General features: G+C 42.9%; 3 protein-coding genes across 5 annotated transcripts in view; 1 reads left to right on the top strand and 2 right to left on the bottom strand.

The window, feature by feature from the left end:
* The window catches only part of IFT20 (intraflagellar transport 20), a 2,279-nt gene extending 1,473 nt beyond the window's left edge, over positions 1-806 (top strand). The window contains exon 4 of the mRNA XM_040578660.1: positions 375-806. Within this exon, the coding sequence (XP_040434594.1) occupies positions 375-456 (82 nt within the window). The 3' untranslated portion in view covers positions 457-806. The remainder of the gene's footprint in view (positions 1-374) is intronic.
* A 682-nt stretch (positions 807-1,488) lies between these two features.
* On the bottom strand, positions 1,489-5,371 carry TMEM97 (transmembrane protein 97). Its single transcript, XM_040578648.1, has 3 exons — positions 5,220-5,371; positions 3,163-3,307; positions 1,489-2,627 (listed from the first exon to the last, which is right to left on the bottom strand). Exons 1-3 carry the CDS (start codon positions 5,337-5,339, stop codon positions 2,377-2,379), a joined length of 516 nt encoding a protein of 171 aa, XP_040434582.1. The 5' UTR covers positions 5,340-5,371; the 3' UTR covers positions 1,489-2,376.
* A 445-nt stretch (positions 5,372-5,816) lies between these two features.
* The window catches only part of NLK (nemo like kinase), a 66,909-nt gene continuing 59,847 nt past the window's right edge, over positions 5,817-12,878 (bottom strand). For 2 of the 3 annotated variants that reach the window (XM_040578575.1, XM_040578579.1), the window contains exons 10-12: positions 11,959-12,157; positions 10,151-10,244; positions 5,817-9,614 (exon numbers count right to left, since the gene is read on the bottom strand). In XM_040578575.1, the coding sequence (XP_040434509.1) occupies positions 9,560-9,614; positions 10,151-10,244; positions 11,959-12,157 (348 nt within the window). In that variant the 3' untranslated portion in view covers positions 5,817-9,559. Of the gene's footprint in view, positions 9,615-10,144; positions 10,245-11,958; positions 12,158-12,878 lie in introns of all 3 variants that reach the window. The other variant, XM_040578584.1, reaches the window with a different exon arrangement.

Genomic DNA, 12,878 nt, shown 5'->3' with positions numbered 1-12,878 from the left:
GTTCAGACAGGTGTGTTCTTGCGCACAAAGCACATGTGGCGTAATGCAGAGCCACAGGCTTGGAGTTAACTTAAGGCCCTGTCTGCCACTCATCAATAGAAGGTTCATCTCCAGTGACTTTGTGGCTAACTAAACAGGGGCAGCATGAGATCGTGCAGTTGAAGAAATCAGTAAAACTATCACAGTATGCCACGTGCCTGACTTGTAGAGGCTCTTCTGAACTGCAGAGTCTCACTCATGCAGCCACTGCTTTCCAGCTGACTTACACATGTAGCCTCATGTCCCTTCACCACAGACCAGAGAACGTTGTGCTAAACCATCCAACTGACACGGGCTGGACGTAGCAAGTAACCATTTGTTGTTTTTTCTTTCAGATACCGAATAGAGTACGAGACTCTGTGTAAAATTGAAGCAGACCAGAACGAATTCATTGACCAATTCATTTTTCAGAAATAAAGGATTTTAAGATAAAAACAAAGTTGGAAACTTGACCATTCCAGAATCCTGAGAATTTAAAAAATATGCAAATTTTTCACTGTGTACGAATGAAGAGATGGTTTGTACAAATGGAAGCGTCTTTTAATCCAGTGTGAATTACACTGGAAGTGGCAATAAGGAGGGCTTTCTAACAGATGTAAAGACTGTTCTGTCCTTCGATTTTATAAAAGTTTTGTACAGTCAGTTGTTCAAATTCTAGTTAAATACTACTGTTGCTATGTTATGTCTCTTACGTTTTGAATTGTACAGCTCTTTCAAAGAAATCAGGAAATAAATTATTGTTTTCAGACTTTCTGGATATACCAGAATTAGTTGTTTCTGCTATTTTATTTTTGAGCTTAAGAGCTTATAACTCCCTGGATAGTCATAATGGTTTCCTGTATGTAATGTTTTTCATGTTTGTAAACACAAAAGGATCAGTAACTTACCTGTACTGACCAGGTTATTTTTTCTATAGACTTAGGAAAAAAAAAATCCAGAAATTTATGATTCACAGAACGGATCAGTTACAGACACACAAAAAAGCAGAAAATGCGGCAGAATTAAGAACTTCAAACTATGCCTGAGGTATGTCCATACAGGTGGTAATATTAGAGTTGAACTCTTTCATGGGCATTATTAGTGCCAGAACTGCAAACTGATGAGACAAACCATTCTAAGCATGCAGTTACACCAGGAGTATCTATAAACTATAAATACAAATGTGACATTTAAATAATGAATGCGTGTGATCTAAAAATCAAACCTCACGTTGACGTGCAAATAGATGTGTTTTATGTCTCTCTTTAGGCAACCAAATATGGAAATGTTGTCCTTTTCAAAGCCTGTGGAAGGTTTAAATTTTATACCAGTGACATCTTGAAATATGTAGGCAGTGACTGAAAAGCCTCTCAGTGACCCGCAATCTTAACACAAGTCTCCAAGTTTGACTCTTGCAGATCAGATTGAGAAGTTAAACCCCAAGATCAACCACCCCAGAATTTCCATAGGTAGTAGGTAGCAGGCTTTATTTACTGTAACTTATGCATATATTTACTGGGTGAACTAGCTACAATCTCATGGTCATGTTAAGTTCCTTTTAGTCATTCCCTTAACAAGATTAAATGCAGTTTAATGCGTTCAGTTATTTATTTCCATACTAGAAGTGATTTCATGGAAGAGAGGAATTTACAAATCCTTGTTTAAGATTCCTGAAGTACTTCAGAGTCCTCTCGGAAGTATGCCTCAATGTCAAAATTAACTTCAAGCATTCATAAATCCAGATTTTGGCACATTTACCACTGATCAGACACGTACAATTAATCAAAATTGAAGCAGAGCAAAGGAAGATGAAATTCTAAAGGAAGAGGTGAGGAAGTTAAGAATTGTCATACAATTTGAAATGTTTCAAAATCATAGCTTTGCAAATCTGTATGTAATCAGTTATGAGTTTTGCAGAATGTGCTCTTGGAAGACAAATTTCTTACTAAAATGGTCTTCTAACAGTCATCTTGGAAAAATGGAACTTGAAAGAAAAGTACCAGTTGTAGTTCCCCTTCCCCCTCCCCACCCCCAGTTACACATCAAATGGTTAAAAGTTCAGTTTCCTAGTACAGATGCACCATACAAAACTGACAGTGGGAGAGGAGCCAGTTCCCTTCCACCTGCGTGTGCCCAGAAACCACACGGAATTGCTAGTGCAGGCTCCTGCCAAAGCCGCTTCTGACTGAAGGGGAGCTGTGAATTCAAACCAATTCAAATTTTTCTTGCAGGAGCCAGATGCCTGGTGACAGCTGTTGCAGCCAACACCACCAGACAGATGTTTGTCCCAGAGGACCACGTCAGCATAGGGTCTGAATCAAAACGAGTATGTGTTGTGCGTACAGCTTTTAGAGGGGACTACTTCCTTTTCCTTTTCTCCACGTGGTTGTAATGGGGGTTGTAGAGCATGGTAAAAAGAATCAGAAGTGGTATCAGCAAGTATGGCACATATATAGACAGCAGAATTAGGCGCTCACGTTGTGTCTGAGGTCCCAAGTGCTCGGACTTTGAGAAATCATGGAACAGGATATGTGCAAGGATAGCCAACAACGTTGTAGCTACATGAGTGGAGTAGATAACTGCAGGAGTCCTTATCCATTTGCAGCTGCCTGTTCACAAGCAAAAAGGAAACTATTCTAAGTACTTTGAAACAAGCAGAATTCACTGGCTTTTAAATTAACAGAATGTTAACTGCTGTACCTCTGATAGGATAAGCTGCAAGTTGTATTAAATAGGTAGTAGAAAAAACTGTAAGTACTAGTCGCAACAGACCCAGGAAATTTATCTACCTTTGTGGAAATTTAGAATGGTGTGACGGTGGAAGTTTTACAAGAACAAAATGTATAGGTAGGCTTGAGCCAGAACTTTTATCTCCCTTGGAAGTGTGCCAGGCATCAAGTGCTGATGTTGGTTACACACAAACAACTGCAGTTGACGAGGGCCAACAGTCAGGGGTTTTCTCTGATGGGCCTCATTCTATGCTACTTTCTCAGATAAAACTTGCCATGAGAATAGCACGGCCCTCCACAGGGTACGTCCCTATCGCTGCTTCAGACGGACCGATAAACTTTCTCCGCTGTACAGAAAGCAAATGTCACACAAAAAGTTGCGCAGGACATATTCTTACACTTGTCTTATACCAACCTTTTAAGAAGGCGTATACTGCAACAGGGAAGAAGGGCATTTGTAAGAAGATTTCGCAATACATAAACGCCTTAAACCACTCAGGGGGCTGGAGCATCATGGGGTCTCTAAAGGTGGTTGCGTACCACTGTAGTAACTCTGTCAGCTTAAAAAAAGGAACAAAACAACAGGTTAATACACTGAATAACAACTGCAACAGGGCAAAAAACACAGAATCACAGAATCGTTTAGGTTGGAAAAGACCTTTGAGCCCATCGAGCCCAGCCGTTGCCCCAGCACTGCCGAGCCCATCACTAACCCATGTCCCCAAGCGCCGCATCCGCGTGTTTTCCAAATGCCTCCCGCATGGTGACCCCAGCAGCTCCCCGGGCAGCCCGTCCCAGCGCTCGACCACCCTGGCGGTGGAGACATTTTTCCAGACACCCAGGCTGAGCCTCCCCTGGCGCAGCCCGAAGCTGCTCCCTTTTGCCCTGTCGCTAGTTATCTAGGAGAAGAGACCAACTCCCACCTGACTACAGCCTCCTCTCAGGCAGCTGTAGAGAGCCCTAAGGTCCCCCCAAGCCTCCCCCTCTCCAGACTAAACACCCCCAGCTCCTCATCAGACTTGTGCTGCAGCCCCTTCCCCAGCCCCGCTGCCCTAAATTGTGACCCTCATCTGGTGGTGAATGAAGCCATCACTGCAGAGGGAAAACGAAGTGATGTCACCTTGCTACACAAGGCTTCACACTGCCGTTTAGTTTCGATAGGGACTGCATTTCTGACCTCTTTCAAGTGATGAACATGTTCCATGAAATACATAGTAAATTTGCACTAGAGGCAATTTTAAGGTTACTACAGCTGGATCACAGCACTCCTGGCTGCAGGTGAACAGCCTGATGTAAGAACTTGGGCCTAGTGAGTTGCAATTAGTTTCCATGACAGACATGTAAGTTCCAGCACGGCTTTAAGGTGGACTTTGAACGGAGAGATATAGATTGAGATTTGCTAGTTAACTATTAATTAAAGGTGGTTTCTATAATGGAGTAATTGTACAGGCAATTCTAATGGCAAAAATAAAATTCACTAATTGTAAAGCTCGTACAAGAGGTTATGGCTGATCTCACCCCGATGATGAGAGTTTAATTGATTATCTTCTATCCAATTTATTTTAACTGACCTTATGATGTTTATTCTATAATTTTATTCTTTTTGTGGTTTAACTATGGTGAAACCAGGACATACTCAAAACGCAGCAAACCAGAGACTTTTACTAATAGATTTTGTCACTAGCATACCCGCTTCTACAGCGGTAACAATTCTCTTTTGCATCTTTGGCAGGAGTACGAGCAAAAATCACGATCACGGAGTGACTGAGGCTATGACAGCCACATCTGGGGGCACGTGGCAGCACGCTCGGCGCTGCCAGGATCTTCGGGCGTTAACGCAGTACAGGACAGGCAGGGCAGCAGGTACATTCTTACAGAAATGATATTTATTGTGCCACTTTACTTTCCCTGCAAAACGCACAACATACCACGCTGGGGAAATTACCACAGAATTGTTGAGGCTGGAAAAGACCCTTAAGAGCACCCAGTCCTGCTAACCCTGCGCTAACCAGGTCTCTAAAGCACCGCGCCTGCTTTTAGGGCTTTTAAATCCCTGCAGGGCTGGGGGCTCGGCCACATCCCCACCATCCCTTCACCAGGGACTTGTGCGTGCCCCTGGGCGTGCAACTGAAAGGCGCCGTGCGCGCACATCTGCGTTTCACATTGAAAAGAAAGTAACACCAGCCCCAGGGCTGAACGTGCCCATCAGCCACTGCACGTATTCTCCTGCCCAAATGAATGACCCGACTAAAGATGTAAGCCGCCCTGCAGGCAGCAGGCATTGACTTATCTGTAAATACTATTTCATTGTAGGAAATTTACAGCCTTTTTTTCTCTCTCCCCCCCCCCCCCCCCCCCCCCCTTATGTCTCTACGGACCAGATTTTGCAGAACACGCCAGAGGCTCCATTAAACCCGCGCGTAAACGCGCTTCCCCCCAACGTCCCGGCCCCCCGGCCCCGGCCCCACTCACGCCCCGCGGGGGCAGCCCGGCGGGCAGCAGCGCCGGCAGATCCACCAGCAGCGTGACGGGGATGTGCGAGAGGAAGTACAGGGCGAAGAGCCGCTCCCGCCATCGCGGCGCCGCCGCCATCGCCGCGCCCGGCCGCGCCTCGCGGCCCCGCCCACAACCGGGCCCCGCCCACAACCGGGCCCCGCCCACAACCGGGCCCCGCCCACAACCGGGCCCCGCCCCCGCGCTGCAGGGCGGCTGCGAGAGCCACCACAGCGGGGGGGGCGGAGAGGAGGAGGAGGAGGAGGAGGAGGAGGAAGGCCGGGCCGCCCCCTGCCCCCCCCGCCGTTACCGTGCTCTGCCGCAGCTGCCACGCCTCGGCCAGGGCCGGCAGCCCCGACGTGAACTGCCACCTCCGCCGCCGGTCCTGGCCCGTCCTCTGCAGAGCGGCCCTCTACGGCTCCACGGCGCCGTTCTCTGAACTCTGCATCCCGGACCCAGCTGGAGGACACGCGGATGCTTTCCCGGTACTACCGTGCCTTCCGCTGCCGAGTCTGCCCCGGCCGACAGCGCTCTGTCACCGCATCACGTTACAGCATAACCAGGTAATTCAGTGGGTCTGATTCCATCCTTTATTGAGCACAGAAGTTGTCCAAGGTGTACACGCAGATTATGTATCAATTATCTGCTTGGATTCCAGTTTCCCCCATTTAGCAATGTCACAAACAGTTTTAAAGTAACCATACCTGAGCAGGATTACAGAAGTACAGTGAACAGAATTTCCTATCAAGTTATACTTGACAGAAGAATTTTAAAAAGTTACAAAGAACAAACAGTCCAAGGATCTCACGATACTCCGTTACTAAAACAAATAAAGGGTATAAAAGATGATTAGAAAAGTTGCTACCCAGTAAATATTAAAACCGTCAGTCCAATCAGGTGAGCATTCATACACTCCCAGCAGGTCAAACAGTAAAGTCCCAAATATGCTGCTAACAAATTGGCTGAAGGAGAAAAGCACTTCGTAACTTTCATAAATTAATTGATTTGAATCCGTCAATGCTATTTCACCATACATGGGGAAATGGATTTTAGCAATTTACTTTTCCACAGCTGATCTCGTTTAGCTCCTTTGCATCACCTTCAAGATGTACACGCAAAGAGAGTAGGCCGCCTACTACTTGGATGTTCCTTTGACAATTTGTGAATAGTTTTGCAGTTATTCTTTGCACTCGCTACTTCTGTACTCTTCTCAAGGCACGAGTAATAAAAGGAGATGCAGAAGCTATATTTAGAGAGCTTAAAACTTAGGATTAGAATCTGTAATTCGTTTGACATTGATATCAACAAAGCTTAAAACTGATTAAAATGCAACTCTGAAAACTGCAAGCTCGATTTAAACCTCATTGGGCAAGAAAGCAGCTCCCTGGATGACCTCACGCTTAGATCACTCTGGGTGCATACACATGTGCGTTCGCTTTAGAAATGGAACTGTCTTTGTCGGCTTTGACAGCTCCTGAGGTCTCACTTTCATTGTAATTGATTTACATTAAACATGTAAAATGCAGTTGAGGCTACAGAAAATATTACCATAATCATTTTTTATATATATATATTTGCACACACAATTTTTGTTACACGTTTGTGCCCGGTTTAGTTACTCGTTCTGCACAGTGCCTCGCCCACATTCGTATGAAGACACTCTGAAAGGTAAACGTCCAAAAGACATTTTATTCTTTTTATGTTTACCAACGAGATTAACCCACGGACCTCCAGCAATGAGCTCCAAAAAATACACTGATGCACAAAGTGGGCTTTGCCATTGTGTCACTGCGTGCTCGCATCCTGACAGACGGTGTGTCAAAATGAGAGGACCCAGCAAGTGAGCCGCCGTCTGCGCTGCAGCCTCGCGCTGAAGGAGAATCTAGCGAGCAGACTAAGTAAAAACGGCAGTGAATTCATGGCAGCTAGTTCAGAATAGACAACCGTGAATCAATAATGAATGACACCACCATCACTAGTTCTAAAACAGGTTAAAAATTTAGCCCGTAATAGCAGGGAGACTTTTAAGAAGAGGTTTGCAGACAAGGCATGTACATGAGCCACAATCTCCGTGCCAGCCCTGGGAAGAGAGCACATGCTAAGGAGGCTTATCAGTTTATTTCTTGTGAGGTCCTGAGGCTTGAACTATATAGTTCGGCTTGTTTAAAAAAGGTTCATACAGTTTATAGTTCAATCTGTAAAAAGGTCACACCCACAAAACATGAACATTTTCAGGCATATTCTGCAGTGCCACTGCATGTTGGGTTCTTTGCGTTGGGACTAGAGAAAACAGTGAAAGCGTTCGTGCTGAAAAAAATAACATGCACTTTGCAAATGAAGTAAAATCCATACTGGACTGGATGTCTTTCAACCTCCCAATAAAGTGCAAGTCAATTGCTTGTTTTGATTTAATCAGCAAGGTTTGCCTTTATCTAGGATCAAACTTAAAGAATAAAATTTTTATTGAAGAAGTCATATATATGTGCACAAATATGCATATATATATGTATACGTGTATGTATGTAAAAATCAAAACCATGCCCAAAACAAGATGTTATGAAGTCTTTTTACTTGTAATCTTTTAGACAGTACTTAATCAGGATTGTAACAACTTATTCTTAAATAAAGGTGGGAGATCAGACAGGAAATAAAGATAACACCACTTCTTTTTCAAATGTCACATTTAATGTTTTCACCACTGTACTTCAAATCTACATTTTACAAAGTGACCAGCAAGTGTGCCACATTAACTGACCAACCTCTGAGATTTTACCTTTCATACCAGTGTCTTCTTGGGCTCTTTTAATTAAACACGTTTCTCATTCAAGTGAATTGAAATGTTTCAGTTGGTTTTATTCTCAGGAGCCTCATAAAAAACAAAGATATTGCACCATCTTTGTTCAGTTATTCAATGTTTGTCTCTTTCACAGCAAATAATTACTTCATTGAAGTTAAAACTTCCAAACATAACTTACTAATAGTCTCCAATTTCAGCTCAGATCACTCTTGTTGAAAATACTCTGCTAAATACAGATAACTTACAATAACTTTAACAGTTAATTGTCCATAACAAACACCACGGTTTTTCTCCAGACCAATGCTCAGATTTTAAGACCACCCTTTAGTATTTCTTTGTACAGGTGAAAAACAGTCTTCAATTTTCTAGTCTTGTTTTAAATATAAAAATTGGAAGGGACATTCAAGTTTCAAGTCTCCACACTGAACTTAAAAAAAAAAAAAAAATCATGTGGAGGTAAACAAACCAAGTTGTATACTCCAGGAGGTAGAAGCCTTCAATTTGTGTTCATATATACATATGCACAGAATTCAGTGTTCCAACAGAAAAAGAATTAGCCAAAAAGTAATAAAAGTTATTTACTACTGTGACATTTCAAGACTTCCACAGCTTTGCCTAAAGACACGAACACAATTAACGTAATTCCCTATGTGCTTTTTTTTTCCTTTTCTTTTTTTTTTTTTTTCTCAACTGTCCAGTGCAGGAAAAAGTTCTCACAAAATTTCACAGACCTAAAATGTGCAAGCTAGTTTCTCTCTATACAGCAATGATGTCAGGGATCTCTGAAATTAGCCCATAAATGGAATTATTTACACACACAGAAGATGCATGCTGGGGGGTTTTATGTAAGAAAGAGCAGAAAAACTTCTAATAAAAATAGATTAAATATATATATATATTTATACTGGGTAAGGAAACAGAAGTTTAGTCTCTCCTAGTCACAAACTCATTCTCTCTACTCACAACATTTGATTTTAGAACAGCACACATCACCATCACAGCTCTAGTGAGAAGCTATATATAGGATTTGATCATCAGGTGACATGCCCATGTCCTTGGTCACTGTCATCTGATGTGACTTCATGATTGGTCGCAGTCAAGTTTTCTGTATTCCTTAGCTTTAGAAAACCCCAAATCTTCAGGAATGGCTCAATATCAAAATGTATGTCTATCTTTTTGTACAATCTCACTTCAATAAAAAAAAAGAAAAAAGAAAAAAGAAAAAACCTCCCCAAATTTGGTTCAATTCTGTTTGTTCTGAGCTGAGCCATCACAGCTGCACTAGAATTCATAAAACACGTGCAACTCTGGGTAAAATATTTTCTTCTAAAAGCACAACCACTTTACAAGATTAAAAGTCTAGTACATTTCTAAATATTATTCATATTGTACAAGTAGTGGTTGTTAATTTAAAACTTCATTAGTAAAATTACAGTACAAGCATGATTAACCTCCAGAATTGCAAATCCCAGACTCCAGTGGAAAGCTACATTACATCTTCAGTAGTATATTATCTTCCACTTTATTCCCAAACCAATGGAGATGGCGGCATCTCAGATGGTTGAGCAACCGTGGAACTAGAATGCAGGTGATAGAGAAAATCAGTGTTCATTTGCAATAGCTAACGGACAAAAAAGTTAATGCTGGACCATAAGCAAACAAGTCAAGGAAAACAAACCCGAAACCCACCAAACCCAACCAAAACCACCCCAAGACCAACCGTGACCACCACCGACAACACATAATTCCTATGCTTTGTCTACTTATTTTTTTAAATCATTTCTCACCTATCAGTCATTCCTTGGAATGTTTTTACAGTGCAACTCTACAATGAAAATTCAGCTTGTCACCATTTCGGTTCTGATTTTTAGTCTGACTTCTGTGCTTTTACGCAAAAACATTACTTGAAGCTTCCGCACATTTTACTTAAATTCTAGACGAATTCATAATACATGTTAAAAAATGTAACCCTACATGCTGGGGGTTTTTTGCAAGAAGTTATCTACAGGCCTTTCCTACTCTCAGAAATTTAAGACAGAAAACATTTTGGATGTGTGAATTCTGTACTACTAATAAATGTGAATTAATATCAGATGTGATTACATACAGTTACCTAATAAAGCTCTTAAAAGCAGCAGACTGAGGGTTGATGCAGAGAGGCACTCTGTTTCCTTTCTGCTGTTCCAAAATGAACTGATGAATTATTTCTGTATATAGGAGAAAAATAAAAAAACACCATACCATTAACACTGTTTGCTTCAAGAAAATGCAATGTCCGCTGGAGGAAAATGCAGCTTCCCTGACTGAAGGTCCATTTTAGTGAGGATAAAAGAACTCCAGCTTCCCTAAACCTGATCTGATGCCACACCTGATAGCACAAATTCACACAGAACTCTTATCTGCACACCGAAATAAACTTATACAAAATAAACCCCTAACCACCACTATAATACCAAACTGATGATAACCACTTATAGATTAAATCCCAATTTTAGGGTACAACTTTCTGAAAAACAAATTCTCAACTTGAACTGCAAATACCGAGAACACGGTTCTGTTACTCAGTCCAGGTTGACTGATGAGCTCAGTTACTACCAGCAAGCACAAAACTGCCATTTGAGAAGATTAAAACGAGAAAGTCGGTTTCCATAAGGAAAGAGGAACTCTGTGTACAGTTGCCAGACAAAACATGTTCTCACACACACGGGTGCACCCCTCACCCCCTGAAAAGGAGAGCCTGGCAGTTCGGCAGCGGGCTGCTCCTCCGTCACAGCAGCGGTGGCTGCCAGCACCGCGATGGCAAGCAGCACTGCTGCCAGCAAACTTCAGAGGCAGCATCTGTAACAACAGACTTCAGAGAAGGCAGCGGATCTGCACAGCGCTGGAGGGCAATGGCCAAAGGGGAGGGAAACGGGAAGGAGAACGGGATAAAAAGAAACCGCCCGACGTGAACTTGTATGAGCTATAAATGTGAATTTCAGAATTACCAGTTCAGGATATATCTGAGCTAAGTCACATTATCATGGCAACATCATGGTGTGTTTCTGTCCCAAATGGCGTAACTGTTTGTTGGAAACTGCTGAGGTAACACATTTCTTCTCCCTCTTCTCTGGAGTTACTCGAGCTACCAACAAGCAGAACCTAGATCCCTACTACTGCTTCTCGCGAAAGGACTGCCTTCCCAGCTGGGACCCATGTCACAAGAAACCAAGTCTGCTTTACGGCTTGTTTGCTACGATGGAATCAGACTTCAGACCTCCAGTGCCACAGAGCCACTGCTGGCATTTAGTAACCACCTGCAGCAGGAGCTTCCTCTTCCAGGCCCCAGGAGCGATGCTCCTCGCCACAGCCCGCCAAGCCCCGGCGCGCGCCCTCGGCTCTGCCCAGCAGCACCCAGCGCACCCAGCGGCACAGCTCGTGCCAGCAGCTCTGCGAAGGCACCTGCCGTGGACGTTTCAGCGCGAGCAGGCTGTGACGGGTCAGAGGAAATGAAGCAGCAGAACTATGAGCCTGCTCAGCTGCAGTTAGCTGGTGACACTGACCCATTCTGCAGCACAGCTATCAAGGTAACACCTCGCACCCCGAAAAGGCAGCAACAGTGATTTCCCTTCCCCCCCATGCAACCCTTCAACAAAAGAATGAGCAGCACGGGGGCCACTGACAGCAGAGAAGAATGTTATTAAGGTCTGAAACCAACAGACTTCATGCCAGCTAATGCCCGTGGTATTACACTACGTCAGAACATTTACAAGCAATTCTGTGCTTTTAATGAAATTATTTCCAGTATCTACTATGAAAAAATACCTAAAAGGAAAACCCCCATGGGTCAGTGTATGCATCCGGACCGCACATCCTCACCACATACTACTACATGCTGGAGCAGGAAGATCAATGCAGACGCAAAGGTTAACTACTACTCACCTTTAACCTGCCGAACGGAACTGAGGTTCTTTTCAAAAGTGTCATCAAATTTGGGATTAGTGATGGGTTCAAAATCACTAGTATAAACTCTTCCAGTAGATGTGGAAAAACAACATTTACACATACAGGTGTGGTATCGCAACCGCCCTTCATCGAGATATGGGTGAGCTAAGGCATCCTTAGCAGATATTCTTTTGGACTGAAATATTGCATTTAAAGAAAAGAAAATAATTAAAAAAACAGTTAGGATATTTTCAGAGGTATTGAAACAGTCTAAAAGAATTCTTACTCATCACTTAATTCAAAATTGTTTTATAACCCCTAATCACGTTAACAAATTAGTTCATGTCAGAAAACGCTTCAGACCTGCGAGCAGTGCCACTAGGGGGAATGTTTTACTTAAAAACAAGCAGCATTGCTGAGATGACATTGACCTTTCTGTGCTATAGCTAATGACAGAAAATGCTGCTAATATGGTTTTTCAAAATATATTTTTCAATAATTACTTTCTCCAGATAACCTTAAAATTATGACTCCTACAATAAAACCAAATAAACCCAAATAATGTAATGTTAGCAAATATGGCATTCTGCAGGTCCACACGCTGCAAAACGTTTTCATACGTCCTTCAGTACATTTTAAAGTAAAACACAACTTTAAGCATCACTGGTAACAAGAGTAATTCAGGATATGGAATCTGGTGTTCTCAGAAACACTTTGGAACACTTCAAGTTTCAGAAAACAAGTGCTGAGGGAAGTGCAGGGAAGAAGCAGGTCAGAGCTGTGGTTTAAATCACAAAGTCTACTTCCACATTACTACGGCTTTTTTTGTGCGTAACCCAAGTAAAGCGCTCAGTCTCTAGGTGTCCAACATCATCCCATACACAAAGAAGAACACCATCTGCTCCCAAAGAGCTGCA

This window comes from Falco naumanni, chromosome 1 (assembly GCF_017639655.2).
Source record: "Falco naumanni isolate bFalNau1 chromosome 1, bFalNau1.pat, whole genome shotgun sequence".
NCBI lineage: Eukaryota > Metazoa > Chordata > Aves > Falconiformes > Falconidae > Falco > Falco naumanni.
This window is presented reverse-complemented; position numbering and strand designations above follow the sequence as displayed.

What these genes read in the sequence shown, in the direction of transcription:
- TMEM97 (XM_040578648.1), bottom strand. Translation starts at nt 5,339, where the DNA reads ATGGCGGCGGCGCCGCGATGGCGGGAGCGGCTCTTCGCCCTGTACTTC. An exon ending in CCGGGCTGCCCCCGCGGGGC is followed by an intron (nt 3,308 to 5,219) that starts GTGAGTGGGGCC and finishes CCTTTTTTTAAG; the next exon opens with CTGACAGAGTTACTACAGTG. An exon ending in AGTATACGCCTTCTTAAAAG is followed by an intron (nt 2,628 to 3,162) that starts GTTGGTATAAGA and finishes GCTTGTGAACAG; the next exon opens with GCAGCTGCAAATGGATAAGG.